At 36.5% G+C, this 15732-nt stretch overlaps 1 protein-coding gene across 4 annotated transcripts in view; it reads left to right on the plus strand.

Annotated features, from left to right (window-relative positions):
- Positions 1-15052, plus strand: part of LOC146617515 (uncharacterized) — a 28220-nt gene extending 13168 nt beyond the window's left edge. For 2 of the 4 annotated variants that reach the window (XM_085372168.1, XM_085372172.1), the window contains 26 exons: positions 588-2018; positions 2172-2300; positions 3110-3313; positions 3395-3457; positions 4659-4697; positions 4976-5035; positions 5143-5208; positions 5322-5357; positions 5482-5529; positions 5678-5731; positions 5832-5879; positions 5977-6255; positions 6660-6707; positions 6795-6833; positions 7015-7047; positions 7220-7267; positions 7357-7407; positions 7508-7555; positions 7718-7765; positions 7861-7905; positions 8059-8169; positions 8253-8288; positions 9711-9755; positions 9850-9876; positions 13004-13048; positions 13525-15052. In XM_085372168.1, coding sequence (XP_085228294.1) covers positions 588-2018; positions 2172-2300; positions 3110-3313; positions 3395-3457; positions 4659-4697; positions 4976-5035; positions 5143-5208; positions 5322-5357; positions 5482-5529; positions 5678-5731; positions 5832-5879; positions 5977-6255; positions 6660-6707; positions 6795-6833; positions 7015-7047; positions 7220-7267; positions 7357-7407; positions 7508-7555; positions 7718-7765; positions 7861-7905; positions 8059-8169; positions 8253-8288; positions 9711-9755; positions 9850-9876; positions 13004-13048; positions 13525-13676 — 3233 coding nt within the window. In that variant the 3' untranslated portion in view covers positions 13677-15052. The remainder of the gene's footprint in view (positions 1-587; positions 2019-2171; positions 2301-3109; positions 3314-3394; positions 3458-4658; positions 4698-4975; positions 5036-5142; positions 5209-5321; positions 5358-5481; positions 5530-5677; positions 5732-5831; positions 5880-5976; positions 6256-6659; positions 6708-6794; positions 6834-7014; positions 7048-7219; positions 7268-7356; positions 7408-7507; positions 7556-7717; positions 7766-7860; positions 7906-8058; positions 8170-8252; positions 8289-9710; positions 9756-9849; positions 9877-13003; positions 13049-13524) is intronic. The other 2 variants (XM_085372170.1, XM_085372171.1) reach the window with 2 other exon arrangements.
- Positions 15053-15732: the final 680 nt, after the last annotated feature.

The raw sequence follows: 15732 nt of genomic DNA on the forward strand, positions 1-15732 counted from the left end.
TCAAATGTACTGTGAAAGAAATAGAGAGAAAGTGTTGTAATAGCTATTCTGAATTTCAATTTTGCACCTGACCAAGAACTACCATTTTGTAATGATCATAAACAAGCAGATTGTAAATAAACGAATAAAAACTCAGCTAAACCTAAACAATTTCAAATAATAACACTGAAACAAGCAAACTCTAACAAAAAGAAATGAAAAAATAAAAACTAATGAAAATATACAAAAAAATAACAATAGTTCCTTAAGCTTTAAGATAGTTTGTGTACAAAATTAATATATCACTGACTTTTACAAAATTATTATTATTATTATTGACTCATTTTAATTATTTCTACTTTTATTATTGCTATTTTAATAGACTAATTTTAACCATCATCACTTTTTGTCAGTATAGCAACGTCATAGTTATCATGAATCCATAGTAATGTGTAGTGAAAATCTAGCATCCCAATGGGTCACACTGATAAGTGTGACACTTGAATTTTACCATTTTTGTGTTAATACAATATTATTCAAAGAGAAATTGCGGGATTTTTACTTTTTACTGCTCTCTTAATTTGATTAACCCATTTAATTTTTTATAGTCATAGGAATGCAAGCACAAAAGCAACCACCAATGACTGAAGTTCTGGAGGATGAAAAGGGGGAGGGAGAGGCAGAGGGAGAAGAAGGAGATGAAGGAGAGGAGGCTGGGGAGGACGAAGAGGAGGAGGAAGAAGGGGAATATGAGGAAGAGGAGGAGGAGTATGGAGATGAATATGAGGAAGAGGAGGAGTATGATGAGGAGTATGGAGATGAATATGATGAAGAGGAGGAATATGAGGAGGAAGAAGAAGTAGATGAGGAGGAGGAGGAATTGGAGGAGGAGGAGGAGGGGGAGGAGGAAGAGGCCAAAGGAGATGAAGAGCAGGAAGGCGAAGAACTGGAGGATGAGGAAGAGGAGGAAGGCGAAGAACTGGAGGATGAGGAAGAAGAGGAGGGGGAGGAGGAAGAGGCCAAAGGAGATGAAGAGCAGGAAGGCGAAGAACTGGAGGATGAGGAAGAGGAGGAAGGCGAAGAACTGGAGGATGAGGAAGAGGAGGAGGATGATGAAGTTTCTCCTGAACCCATTTCCACTTCTGAGGATGAAGAGTCGGCTGTATCTCCTGATTCTGAGTCCGATGTTCCTGTTGGGGTGACAGACAGTGACGAAGAGGTAACTTTACCCGAAGAAGATGATGAAAAAGACAAAGAAGAACAGGATGAAGATGAAACCAGTGACGATCAACTTCTTTCCAGTGAAGAGGAAGAGGGAGAGGACGAGCTGGAGGATGATGAAGAAGATGATGAAGATGATAGACTAGCTGAGGGTGTTACTGATAGTGATGATGTCATTGCAGAAGACACTAGCGATGACCTGGATCTTCCTCCTATTGTAGCTGGTAGTGAGGATGAGGAAGATATTGATCACAAACTGGCAGAGGAAGAAGATGAAGATGAAGAAGATCTTTCTCCACTTCCTGCTGAAGATGAAGACTTGGAAGAAGACATAAAAACTGTAGAAGACACAGTCGAGGAGGAAGATGATGAGGAGCTGGACCAATCAGACGAGGACATCTCTGTTGCATCCTCCGAACACTTTGCAGATGATGAAGATGATGAAGAAGACCTTAAAGATGATGACCTTGACCTGGACTTTGACAAAGACATCCTTGAAGACCTTAAACACAAAGATGCTCAAGACAAACCTGATGTCACTGAAGAGGGCATCCCTGATGATGACAAAGAGGAAGAGGAGGAGGAAGCTGGCATTCCTCCCTTTACGAGCACAGACAGCGGCGTCTTAGGTGATGAAGATGATGAGGATGACATTTCCTTTGAAACGGATGAGGACTCCACTGGAGAAACAATTCTGAGTGACTCTTATGACACAACTGATGATAAGGATGTTGATACAAGCTCTTTAGATGAGGAGGATGAAGAAGATGAGGATGAAGATGAAGAAGATGATGGTGTTAGTGAAATCTTGATGGCAGGTATTGTACAACTTTATTTTTTACATTTAGTTCTTATAAACACAAGAAGGATGGACAAAAATGAGCTAGAAGCAGCACAGGAAAGGTGATTTTTCATATTTCATGCTTTAAATACACAGTTGTCATAGTATATTGTGTTCTGTGTTTTTATAGCTGCTGCTGCAGGAACATTAACTGTCCAGGAGGAGGCAGCAAAGACTGATGAAGACCATGAAGAAGGGGATGAGCTCGAAGAGGCTGAAGATGAAGGAAAGACTGAAGACGCAGAAACAAAAGAAACAGGTTTGTATCAAACAGCTGTTGTGGTGCAAAGGATTCATAAATGTGTTCAATATTGTTTCTAAAACCTGTTAATGTGCAATGAAACCGGAATATATGTATTCCTGATAGTAGGAATAGAAGGCAACACTAATAATAATAATTTAAAAAGGTAGCATCTTATTAAAGGAGATGCAAATAAGACAAATAATAAGCAACAACAACATATTTATTAAAGAGTGGGCAGTATGTCAGGTGTGACTGTGAAATCTGTGACTTCGCACTGCCACCTACAGGTCAGTCAAACTTAGAGAAACAGATAAATTGGATTCAAAAGCATCAAAGCTATGTGTGTCAAATTAAGGTTACATGGCCAGTAAATTTATAAGAAGTTTTGTTCATTAATTTTTCAAATTCTTTTGCAATTACCTCTACAAATATTGTTAATAGTATACCTTTTGTAGGCAGTAAAAAGCATCTATTTTATTTAAATGTTTTACCATTATACATTTATTTCTGCCCTAAGCAGGCAACACTATCAGTGCTTGTCCACCTTAAAAAATATGCAAGAGTGGACAGATTGAGAGGCCAATTTACAGCTTATAAAAAACACTGAAATGTCATTGGAATCTCTGTAGAAGGTGGTAAGTTTAAATTGACTGTAGCTTATTTTATTTCATCACACATATTGTTCCTGAAAGTCAAGAGTCTATCCTGCTCAAATTTCTTTAATTGCTTTGTTGCCCTTAACAGAGTAGAAAACCTCAAATCCTTTCGTTTTTTCCTTGTTGTGTGACATGATTCTATGATAGAGCCACTTTCTGCTTTTACAGGCACCACCCGGCCTGCAGCTCCAGAGGAGAAGGATGAGGGCAAAGATGAAGAGCCAATTTCTAAACCTGAGAAATCTGTAGATGAACAAGAAGACAAGAAAGAGGAGTATGATGAAGACGAAGATGAGGATGAGAAGGCATCGGTGGATGTGATCAAACCTGTTCCTGGACCAGAGGAGACAGCGCCAAAGACAGAGCCCACAGGTCAGAACCTGAGGAGAATTATAAATGCTTTGTCATATTTGTTTGTCAGGGTAACATTAATTTTATGCTTTGTGATTCCAGTGTGTCCCTGTATGCACTCTGCAAAGACCAAAGAGTCTCCCACTAAGACTGCTAAGGCAAAAGGTCTGTGATGGTTTCATAATGTCTGCTGTACATTTTTCTTATAACACAGTGTCAGTGAAAGACTGTGTGGTTGAATTTAAAGTACTGTTTTTTTAAAGTACCTAAGGTTTTCAAATGAAATAAATGATGAAGTGTATTTCATATAAAATAAGTTATTTTAATGAGGTGGAAACTGTATTATCTAATAACAGTATATGGCAATAGATTAAAAAAAACCCTTGTGAGAAAACATTTAGCACATGTTTTATCTTATGCGATTACATTGTATCTAGACTTCTTTTATTTTCCTACAGCAGCAATTGTATTGATCATTTGTGCAAGTTTTAATTCATTCAGTAATTTGACAAAAAAACAAATTGAGTTTTCTAACTTTCTAACTGTTTCAGATGCATACAGAATCAAAACTATTATTTTTTTTTTAGTATTTTTTAGTCTTAAAAGCAGAAAAAATCCCATATATCATTTCAATGTTCATATTCAACACACGTGAAACGCTTGTTTTTTTTCTGTTGAGGATTTATAGATCATATTGCATCATAATGCACCATCACTGTTCTCCACAAGATAAAAACTAAATATGTTCTTTGTGCAAGCTGTAGTTAAATTTTAATGTAAAGATGGTGCAACAGAGAGAATGTAGAATATGTGATGGTGCTCATAAGAAACTGGGTGTAACTTGGAACCCAAACATGTTTAACATTTAGATCATGTATTTAAGTCTCTGTGTATCAACCAAGTGGATTGTTTGTTTGTTTTTAAAGCCTTGTGTGACACAGAAAATAAAAATGCAACTCAATGTAAAACCTAAAAGTGATCCCATATGAGATTTGAGCTGGAGTCTCTTTGTTTTTCTTACCTCACAGTCAGGTGCATAAAAACAACTCTACTGTATAAATAATACATTATTTAGAAGGAGGGTGTGATGATAATATCACATCTTATTGCATTGTGTCATATAAACAATACAAAAAAAGCATTTTAATAAAGGGTAGACATTATACTCATTTTTGTTTGATTCTTCCACTTTAATCAACATTTTTAAACTGTAGTTTATAAATGTTGATTATGCTGGAACATAAACCTGTATTCTGCAGATATGCATCATGTTGTGTGCTGCATGCAGTGTCATAAGTACGTAACTCTTCACAAGCCTCTGTGTTCCTCCTCCAGTTTGTAGCTTTAGCTTTGTTTATATTTTCAGATGCTCCCAAGAGAGTTTCTGCTGTGAGAAGGAGAAAAGGTAATGGTAAAAAAAACAAATAAAAAGTTCCTATTTAAGATATACTCACTGACGTTACCTGCAAAACTCCCAAGAGACAAAGTTTAAGTCATTATTATGTTTCACAGTAACCTCCCATAAGCTCTACAGGGGAATAATTCAGGGAACAATATTATCTCACCCTGTAAAATTATAATAATTTGCATCACTTGGATATGAAGTTGCAACTTTAATTAAGCTTTTTGATTCAGAGATAATTTATCAATTTTCTTTTTTTTATCCCTTATGTTCATTTTCAGATCGGGAAACTGTGAGGACTGTAAAGACTCTAAAGACAGCTGAAAAGCCCAAAAAGACAGGTAGCACTGATTCTTATGTTTATATGAATTTAATCTTTAAAATGATGCGCTTATTATTGTTTGCCTTTATTGTGATATTGTAATAAACACAGTCATGTCGTAATCAGCTCTTCCTAGAATCAGCCTGCCTCCGAAAATCACAAAGATCCGAAGATTTCCTCCTTTTCTGAAAGGTACTAAGATTTAATACACACATAAACTGGTCTCAATGTTAATCAGGAGAGAATTACTTTTTCACATATACGTTATGAATTTAAATCTTTGTACCTTGTTCAATTCTAAAAAGCCAAGAAAGTAGATAAACCCAAGGCTTCCAAAACAAGTAAGCAATTACTTCCCCACAAATATGTCACATTCATGATCACTGTATTACAAAAGCAGAGCAAATTATGTTAGTGTATTTATAAAACTTCTGTTTTTTTTAATGTGACCTTGTTTATTCACAGAGACAAAGACCAAAAAGCAAGAACAGGTCACAGACTCTGGACAAGAAGGTATAAAACATTCATATTTTTCTCCTGATTTAAAAGAACATTTATACCAAAATATAAAAATAAGAATATGACTTTGTTTGTGTATTATTCCAGTAAACTGTTGCTTTGGATTATATGAATAATGCAAATGTGCACTGATGTTTTGCAGTTGGGCCTTGTAGACCTGCACCAGTTTATTGCCCGTCCCCACCTGGATGGTATGGTAAGCACAAGGATCTCCACAGTGCACTGAAATGTTGTCATATAGGCTGAATTAAAGACTTTACTGTGCACCAGCTTAAAGTTGGCTTTTTATCTTGCAGTTCATCACATAGTCACAGACAATCCTTACCCTCCTCCTACCATGTCAGGTATTCACTTTTTGGTACTGTTTGCAGTCACAGTTAAATCTCCGTTGCTCAATGACTTCTGCTGTAAGGTTAAAGGCGTATTTGTTTTTGTTTTCAGCTCCCTCTGCTCCTGTACTGACCGCCCACCCTGTCCAGCCCGGAGCCCCACAGGGCATTTATCAGCAACAGCCTCCGCCAGCACCAATGCATCCACTGTACGCACAGTATCAACCATATCAGCCACCACTTCAGCCTGTGATGCCGCCTCCACCAGATCCAGTTCAGCCACTCCAGCCTGTACAGCCAGAAGCTGCAGAAGAAGAAGAAAAAGCTCCTGCCCAACCTGAGGTCCCGTCTCCAGCTGTTGAAGCTGAGCCTGCTGATGCTCCGGTTCAAGGTGAGAAGGATATGTCTATTTATTTTCTTTCTTCTTTTGAAATGGTTGTTTCTTGTTCTTGTTTTCTTGTTCTTTCTTGTTTTCAAGGTATTCATTTAAAAATATTTAAATATACAGATTTTTTTCTACTCACCTTCCACAGGTTTTGGGAGGAAAATCACAAAAATCTGATCAAATAAATCAATGAGGCTTAAAAATATAGTGCAACTAATTAAACAGAGTTGTTGATAAGTAAATATTTGAATAAGGTGTGATAAATAAATGAATACATAAAAGCATAAATACATTTCACTTGAAAAAAAAAACCCACACTATCCTGAAAATCTTAAATTTTTCTGTGAAACTTTAATATAATTCAAATTATGCTACAAAGTAAATAAACCTACAACTGTTTCCCCTTTAAGAACCAGAGGCTGCTGAGGAGGACGTGATTGCTGTCTCCACAAAGAAAGGTACAAACTAAGAAGTTAAACTCTTGTGGAAAGTTGTGTTTATCACAATTACATCAGTGATAGTAATTAATGTCTTGTCATTTTCAGCAAAAAAAACAACAACAAAGGCTGCTGATTCAGACAAAGGTACTGTAGCGCTCTCCACATCCATTAAATACTTAATTTGCCAGCTAACTAGAATATCCACTATAACAAACGACAGCTGCAGCACATAACAGTGATGTACAATAGCACTGTGTGCTATATGAATGCATTAATTAAAGAAAATTAACTTGGCATGGGCATTTCACTGCAATTATCCCCTCAGAGCCAGGAGCAGCCAAAGGGAAAACAAAGAAAGGTAATTCATGTATACAGCTGGATAATTTGGTGTTTCCTCTGGTACACACTTCACATTGTTAGAAGTGATACACACAGTAATTATAGCTGTGCTTTGTTATAAATATTCATATATATTTAAACCTTTTTCCAAGATACAGATACCATAAATTCATGTATTTTTTCAATACTAGATGCTGCCGTTTTGAAAGACAAAACCAAAGCAGACACTGCAAAGAAAGGTGATCTGGTATCTATGGATCTATACTTTCTAATGCATTTTGATTGCCTTTAAAAGTGTAATGTTCTTCTTATGTGTTTGTTACTTCAGTGGCAGCTGCTAAAAAAGAGAAAATCAGAATTCATGCAGGGGCAAAAACAGGTAAAATATCCTTTATTGTTGTTATTGGGACATATAAATGATGAAAATTAAACATTATATATTTAATTCTGTTGTATTTTGTTCCAATTTGTTTGCATAGATCCATCTGCAAAACATAAAACTAAAAGTGCTGCAGCTCCTAAGAAAGGTAAACATGATTAGACGTTAGGATCTCGTCAAATTTGTAATATTTAAAAAAAATCAAATGCAGTCCAACACATTTCTCTTTCATGTGAAGTAGAAGTTAATAGTTGACTGAGAAAACAAATTATTCAGGCTGCTAATCACGAGTTTTTCCTCATTACGTTAGAGCCTGCGGCTGAAAGACAGAAGAGGAAATCAGCCTCTGAAAAGACAGGTGACGGCACTCACTGACATTCATTAATTTGCATAAAGCCAATCATAATTCATGAAAGATGATTGGGAACTAATTGTTTCTGCTCCCCTCAAAAGCGGCACCTATCATGAGCAAAGTGAAGGCATCGACAGCAAAGACAGGTAAAACTCAGACCGTGCATGAGTTCACGAAAATTTGATTTTCTTCTCGGTTGAAGATCTTTTTTTTAATCATCAACTTTAGCCCAGTTACCCCTGCATTATAATTTCTGTTTATTAAGATGATTTGGTTCGGTTCAAATTCATATCAAACAGATCCAGAACCACGTCCACAGCCACTCAGACTGAGACCGAGACTTGACATTGGCAGGAGGGCAAATGTAACCTCTGAAGCCCACGAGGAGAAACCTGCCAGATCTGAACCAGGTCTGTGTTTCTTTCATGAGGGCCCCAAAATATCTAGCTTTCCTAAAACTTGTAGTTCTTTACTTTTTTTTTTGTTTTTGTAGCCAAGCCAAGATCAAAATTATTGGCAGCTAAGAAAAGTAAGTTTATATTTTAATGTGGCAATAATTTTCCCTAAAGCTTAGCTTATTTACAGCATGCTAGCAGCACTTTGAGACTGCACAATAGTCCTTTTAACCCATTAGTATGCTAACATGCCAGTAGTGACCAAGTGTCCCACTTGTGGGACCGCGCAACATTTCTATCCCTTCTCCCTCTCTCCCAAATTTAAATTAATTTTCAATACTCAACATTACAGGTCAGATTTACTACACCGCCAACTCTGATCTCCAGATGTAAACTTCACAACTGTCTAAAATATGATTGTTATTTCTTGGAGTACGATATTAGCACTGCACTGTGCCAGTGTCCTAATGCTAGTGCATAATCTGCCAGAATGACAGAACACATTGTGTATATTCAGCTAAGACTAGATTATTTATCATTATTAGAGTTACAGTCATTAAGCCACAGAATAAATAACTGGGCAAACTTGTTTTTCTGATTAAAAAAACCCAAACAAAACAAAACATTTTTTAGTTTATGTTTATGAATAAATAAATACTGTAATTGTCTTGAGATGATTGTTGCTTGTATTTGGACAGCTCTCAGAAACAAATATGTCTACCTTGTGCTTTCCCTGAAGGATTTCCAAAATTAGTGGGAAAGTTAGGGCTTTGACCTTTTGGTTTCACAAAACTGTTGGTTTCACAAAAACAGGGGATTTGAAAAGCCAGCAGCATTCATCTTTTAGTCTCTGGAGACCACTGAGATACATACAAATGTATGTATCAGGCTTGAAACAGCCCTCAGCTGTTTCAAGCCATCTTTGTTACCTTGTTAAAAACAGGAAAATCTAACAAGCTGTCTTTCTTGCCTTTACTTTCAGCTCTGTAAAAGTTGTATTCTTTAAATTTGAACCACAAAGTCTTATAACCAGTCTGAATGTACACCCTTTTGATAAATTGGAAGGCAAATTAACTATGGTGGAATTCATGCCGAGAGTAAAACACCTCTGAAAAATGTCTTTTAATTAGAGGATGGAAATGAAGAATTTCTAAACTGCAGTCATGCCTCATTCTGAAAGAGTCTAATGTTCACAGTCACTGTTAGTATTCATGTCCATCCATGTTTCTCAGAAGCTAAACTGATCAAGTGAAACACAGGAAGAGAAGGTGCAAGCGTATATGTTTGTACCCTTGTAAAAACCATCTACAGCAAATTAGATGTGTTTGAAACATACTCATGTTCTCTGCTGGCATTTTTCAGGGAAAATCGCCCCTTTCTGAGATGCAGATTATGTGAATAAAATGGGCTGTTTTATGCATGATAAAGTTCTAATTAGAGACATGCCAAGCTGTATTACTCCGAGAAGGGAATAATATTGCAAGAATATTGAATTTACACCACAATTACAGAGAGTTATTTGGCAGGCTGTAATAGGGCTGTCTCTCCTCTCACAGGCCAAGCAGAGGAGGCTGAAAAGAAATCTGTCAAAGAGACTCAAGGTATGGCTTTAGAGTAGAATTAGAAGTGAATCTAATGAGTGCTATGTATATTTCAGAAGGCTCAGCTGCTCCTTTCTCCCCTTGCAAATTTTAGAAAAAGAGAAACAAGCATCAAAAACTGGTAAGTACTCGAGCATGAAAGTTTTCTATATGCACAGTAAATAATCTCCAGTCACCATAGAGAGTATTGACACTTATTAGAATTATTTGTGTTTCCAGAAGTTTAATTTCAGTGGAGTGTGCTTCATTCAAGAGGCTTTATCAGTGCTGCTGATTAGAGACTTAAACATTCCTGGTTCTCTTTTGGTTACTGATATGACCTATGAGCTAGTAAGGTATCTGTCATCAGTAACAGTTCTTGGTAGTCAGTATTGGGATACATTTAAAGTTAACTTGTTAGAATCCAGTTTTATTTCAAGTAAAAAAAGTCATCTGTTATGTTACAGCATTAGTGGGAATTAAGACTTTTGAGTTCTTTAGAGTTCGTTTTTGGTTTTAGTTTATCATATTGTTCCGAGGGGCCGAGCCTACCTACTGAGTTGATATGGACAACTCAATAGTCCATATCAACAATGTATTAAGCAACACGCTTGTTAATTTCCCTCACACTGACAGTTTTTGGTAAAATCTAGACATTGTGGTTTTGGAGCTGTAGCATCGACACCATTGTCCTCCTCATCAGCCGTACTTACCTTGCTGTGCTTGTTCTGAATGTGAAGCTGCGCTCTTTCAAAGCTGGCAGATAGTTATCATCATCTAGGCACAAAATAATATGAATACTTCTGCAATGTAAACACCCTCCTCTCTGTCATCTTGCTTGTCAATCTGACTGAATGCATCAGAGATTTTGCTTTGTCTCTTCTCGCAAGGAAGAGGCAGACATGGCTACATGTCAGGGGTTGGTGACAATAAAATAATGCAGACAAACATAAAAGACTAGAAAAATGCTTTCTACTATCAACGCATTTTGTTCTTCAGTATACTTTTGAAATTCTGGGTAAAAGGAGCAGGAGTGTATTTCAATCTCAATTCCTTGTTTTACTATATGCATATTTTTTCCCTCATACAATGATACCTAAAACATGTTGCCATATCTGGCAGAATGAGTTTAGATTGCCAATTTTATTGTTGGCAGCAAAGATTGTTGGGAGCTATGCAGCCATGATAATGTTCAGGAGGGTGATAGAAATTAGAATAAGCTGTCCTTTCACAAAAAGAGTCTGTACATCAGCACATGCACTCACGCAATCCTGATCAACAGCTAAATCGACAAATGTATAAATTAACTCTCAGAATTGTTTTCCTCATAATGCCTTTAAATGTAAGTTCCCAGCATCAGTGTAAGCTACAGTATACAAGTTAGCTGAACTGATAAAGCTTCTTGAATTACTGGATAAACATTTTGAAGTATTACAAAGAAACACAGTGGTGCTATGAATCGTTTTGTTTTCTGTCATTCATGTTGTGTATCATATGCTTGTTGTCAATAGAAAATGAGAAAACAGCTTCCTGTAAGGCCTGAGGTATTCTGTAAATTTTCACCATCTTTCCAATGGATAATTCAGTATGAAAGAACGATGGCTTTAATGACATTAGGATCACAAGTGATTAGAATTTAATGAGATGAGCTGATTGGTACAAGATTACAAGCCTTTTGAGCCGCCTTGAATTATTGAAAGAGATTATGGCCTTTGATGAATATGGCAACAATTTTATACTTAGCTGGATTGATTAAATCCATGAACCAAAACCCATTAAATTGGGTTATTAGTGTTCTGTTCCTATTGAATCATCCAGTGGATTACAAACACTCCCCCACTGCCCTGTTTAACTTCACACTTTGCTACCATCTGACACAGCAGTGCCTGTTTCTTCAGGTGTGATGAAAAGTAGTTTGGTTTCTTTGGTTCAGACTGAAGTTCAGAGGTTTACTTTGATTTTGGTTTCTTTACTTCACTTAAAAGAAGCAAACCAGAATCGTTTTATATAGACAATACTAGCCAGTATTTGTGTTGTATGGTTTGTTTTATGCATGACTGAATTCCAAAAGAAATCAACCTCTTTTGGAGGATTTCATTTCATTTGATTTAAGTTACTTATATTTTATTTAGCAGGGAAATGCACGCACACATTGTTACGTTTAAGTTAAATATAACTATACAACTTAACAAAGTCATGATACTCTAATGCAAACATCAACTAACAGTAAAGCAAGAAGAAAAACAACCTTATAAATAGCAATTAGAGCAACAACATGAGTAAACAAATTAATGTGAGTTAAATATCCTTCCTGGTGTTCATAGACTTGCCTTTGCCAAATGTTTTTATTTCTGTGCACTGTGTCTCTGAGTGGTGACATTTCACCAACAAGGATTTCTAAGAGATTTCAGTCTGCAAGTTCTGTGGTTCACTATGAACTAGATACAATGTTGATAGACGTGTGTACTGTGTAGCTTGCTGCAATTCATTCTTATTATAGGGTGTTAAATGCTGTTAATGGTCCCCTTTTAGAGAGCTGCAACTCTGATGTGCGTCAGCCAATAAACTTTGGTTTCCATCACATTTGTTTTTTAGTTGATGATTTACTTACTCTTCAGTCACTTTTTTATTTTGCTTTGTTTGAGTCACTAAACTCCTTTTGGTTAGGTTTATGAAAAGCCTCATCACAAAATTAAACCTGCACATGCTGCATATCTAGTTACATGTAACATCAAAGGGTGCTTTACAATTGCCCATCGATGGCTATTCAGGTGACAGACTAGTCTCTCCATAGATTATGGAGAGGTCAGTGGTTTGTTGTGGACAGCAGTGTTTGGTATCCTGGGAATGAGAAGGTGCTTTCCCTTTACAACACTCAGCAGCAACAAGGCTACTCTTTGTTGAGCACCACTCTTGAGGCGTGTTATTTCAACACCTGCTGAGTGGCTTTTATTAGGTTTGAACAATTATGCAGGGTGATGTGGTTGTTGCAGAAAAATTACATTTAAATGTATTTTTATTTGCAAATGACAAGTGGCAACAAGTGGTCGCTTTTCCAAATAAAGTTTAATTTTAGTTTGACTTTAACAAGAGACTGAAGCAGCAAAAACAAGCAAAAGAACATCACTGTGTTTAAAGAGTGAAACCCAGCCTGTCTTTTATCCTTTCTCTTTTTTCATGCATGTAGAAACTTATCCTCTGTTTTCTTTCTCTCTCAGTGTGAAGCACAATCTCATATTCTCATTAAGTTTTATTTTTATTGCATGCAGAAGATCCCAAGAAAGAAGAAAATATTACAGACAAGAAGAAACCTGGTAAGACTTGGTGAAATTTATTCAGGTTCTTATTTCATTGACTGTGGCCGATATTAATATTTGTATATGGAGAAGGATATAGGTGGGTGTGGGTGTTTCTAATCAAGGCGGCTAAGGCTGTGTTCAAACCCACTGTGAAGTGAACTTGTGCATCACATCAGTGGGTTTTTTGGACCATTTTGTAACCCAGAAATGTTAACGCCTTAGCGCTAACGCCAGAACTGCTTCCTCTTAAACAAAAACAGATTTTGGGAGTTTACCAGTTAGTCTTTTTTTGGTTCTGTCCCTATATAAGAGTGAACTTAAATCATATAGTGCCCACGAATAGTGATGCCAGCTTGGCCTCTATTTCTGGTCTGGAAACTTTGCTTTATGTGTGGTTTGAACACACCATGTAATCGTATAATTGCACAGTACAAATCTATCCACAGATCTTATTGTAAGCAACCTCTTTCCATCTCATCTTGTCTTCACAGGGCAGAGATTCTTTCAGTGCGTTTATGTCCCTGGCAAAAATGCCCAGTACCCTTTACGACCTTTCACTCCAGCCATGTCCCCCACCATGATGTCTCCTGCACTCAGAGCCATGTTGGAGCAGCAGAGAGCAGCCAGGGCGTCTGGGCAGTAGGACCACCTGAAGCCTTTCTTTATATCTGACAGCACTGCATCTTTCCATCCAGCAGGGGGAGGTGTTTGAATCTGTGCTAGCTTTACATTAAGAGGATGATCACAGAGAGAGAAAAAAAGTGGACTGACTTACTTTGTCTTTAATTTATTGAAATATTCTTTTAGTGGTTGAGCTCCTGGGGTTGCTGTTAATATTGCCCATTTTACCCTCTGCGTATGCTGCTCTACTATGTCTATGTTCAGTTAGAAAAATGCCATCTTGTGAATATTCTTTTAATTATAAATAGTATTTATAATGTACATAATGCATGTTTTTAATTTAGAATGGGATAAATGGGTCACAACTTAGGATGTAATATAAAAAGCTGACTTTTGTGTTGCTTTCTCTATGATGCCCGTTATCAGATTTAACAGTAATTTAAATTTAAGGCAGTTTAGTTTATATCCAAGCAAACACTTATACTCTATTAAGACAAGCTTTTATTGTCTTAAACAGCTTTGAATGGTTTATTTTCAAAGTCTAAGATTATTTGCAACAGGAAAATATATTACATTGAATTATATACATAATATATGTTAATGGTATCAAACCCATGCAAATACATTTCACAAAATATGATTTATTTGAATAGTATTTTTTCCAGTTTTCTATATAAATAACTGCATTTTCAGTTCCTGTAACCATGCCCCGTGTTTGTTTCTGCTGCTTTGCTGCATCTGCAATAGAACAGAATCCAAATGTTGGAGGGTCAAATCCCAGGAGCTCCCACACTGATCTGAGCAGCATCCCTGTCACTGAACATCCATCAGCCTCATCAATCGTAGGCGCATGCTGTGATTGATGCACACATATTTCTTGACATATTAAGAACACATCTAGCATGAAACTGTTGGCCATTTACCTTTCACTGCTAATGTTTTATTTTGTTTGTTTGTTTTTGTAGAGGTTCATTTCAATATGTTACATGCCACATTTTAATTTTAACTGACTCCAATCAAAGTGGTGTATTGGAGATACTAGGGTAACCAGAAATGGCATAGTAGATGAATAAAATATAGAACAATCTGAAAAAATAAATATTTTCTAACATTCAAGAGGCACTGAAAAGATTTGTATATCTCTATGAATACAAACTCAATAATGCAATGCAGTCTCATTGCACATATCGAAGCTCCAAAATTAAATTTGGATCCAATTAAGAAACATATTTAAATGAAACATATAGCTAAGTAAGAAAAAGGGGATATAATTAAAAAAAACAAAACATTTTCTTGTGTATATACAATAATTATTAAATAGTCTAGGTTCTCTGTGTAACTTGAAGCAGCTTATATGTGGGACTATGGGCTTTTCGGTGGTGGTTTATCGGCCATAAAGGATATGAGTATGCAGCAAAATGTTTTTGTTGCGCCTCATTAGGTTTAATAAATTCAGAAAACCTCTTTTTGATTTGTTTTTCTTTTAAAGCCAAAGATTGCAATGCTGTGCTTTTATCTTAAAAATGAAGTGCAATTCCTGGATAGTAAATGTCTTGTAATTATGTGTTTTATCACAGATGACCTCTAATTACTTACAAGTATCAGCTCCTTTAACTCATCGTGTTCAGAGGCAGGGACAACTTTGATGTGACCAACTCATGAGACACTGTGATGTCTGCTACACTGAATGAATGTCATTTGTGTTAACCATCAGCTTATTTATTAAGTCTGATCTTGTCATATTTCTTTTTACCTCAGTCATTCATAGCTCTGGTTTTGTGCCTTATAGCAACATGGCTGCCTTGTTGACGCTGCCAAACTGTTGCCGAGCATCACCAGTGATTGCTGTTGCCGTCTTACTGAATGAAAACTTGATGCAAAGAACCAAAAAAGGTGTTTTTACGCTGGGCTTAATCCTGGGATATGACCCACCCTTGCCCATATTGTGCTGTCACATTCACCTTTTAACAGAGTGAGTTCCTAAAGACAGACGAAACTACTAGTTTTTAATAGCTAGTCCATGTTTTAAAAATGCTTTTGACATATTGTTGCATTTTTACCATATTATGACCCTGTGG

Source organism: Diplotaxodon limnothrissa, linkage group LG15 (genome assembly GCF_057381915.1).
Source record: "Diplotaxodon limnothrissa isolate DT_005_m linkage group LG15, D_limnothrissa_male_GT1.1, whole genome shotgun sequence".
NCBI lineage: Eukaryota > Metazoa > Chordata > Actinopteri > Cichliformes > Cichlidae > Diplotaxodon > Diplotaxodon limnothrissa.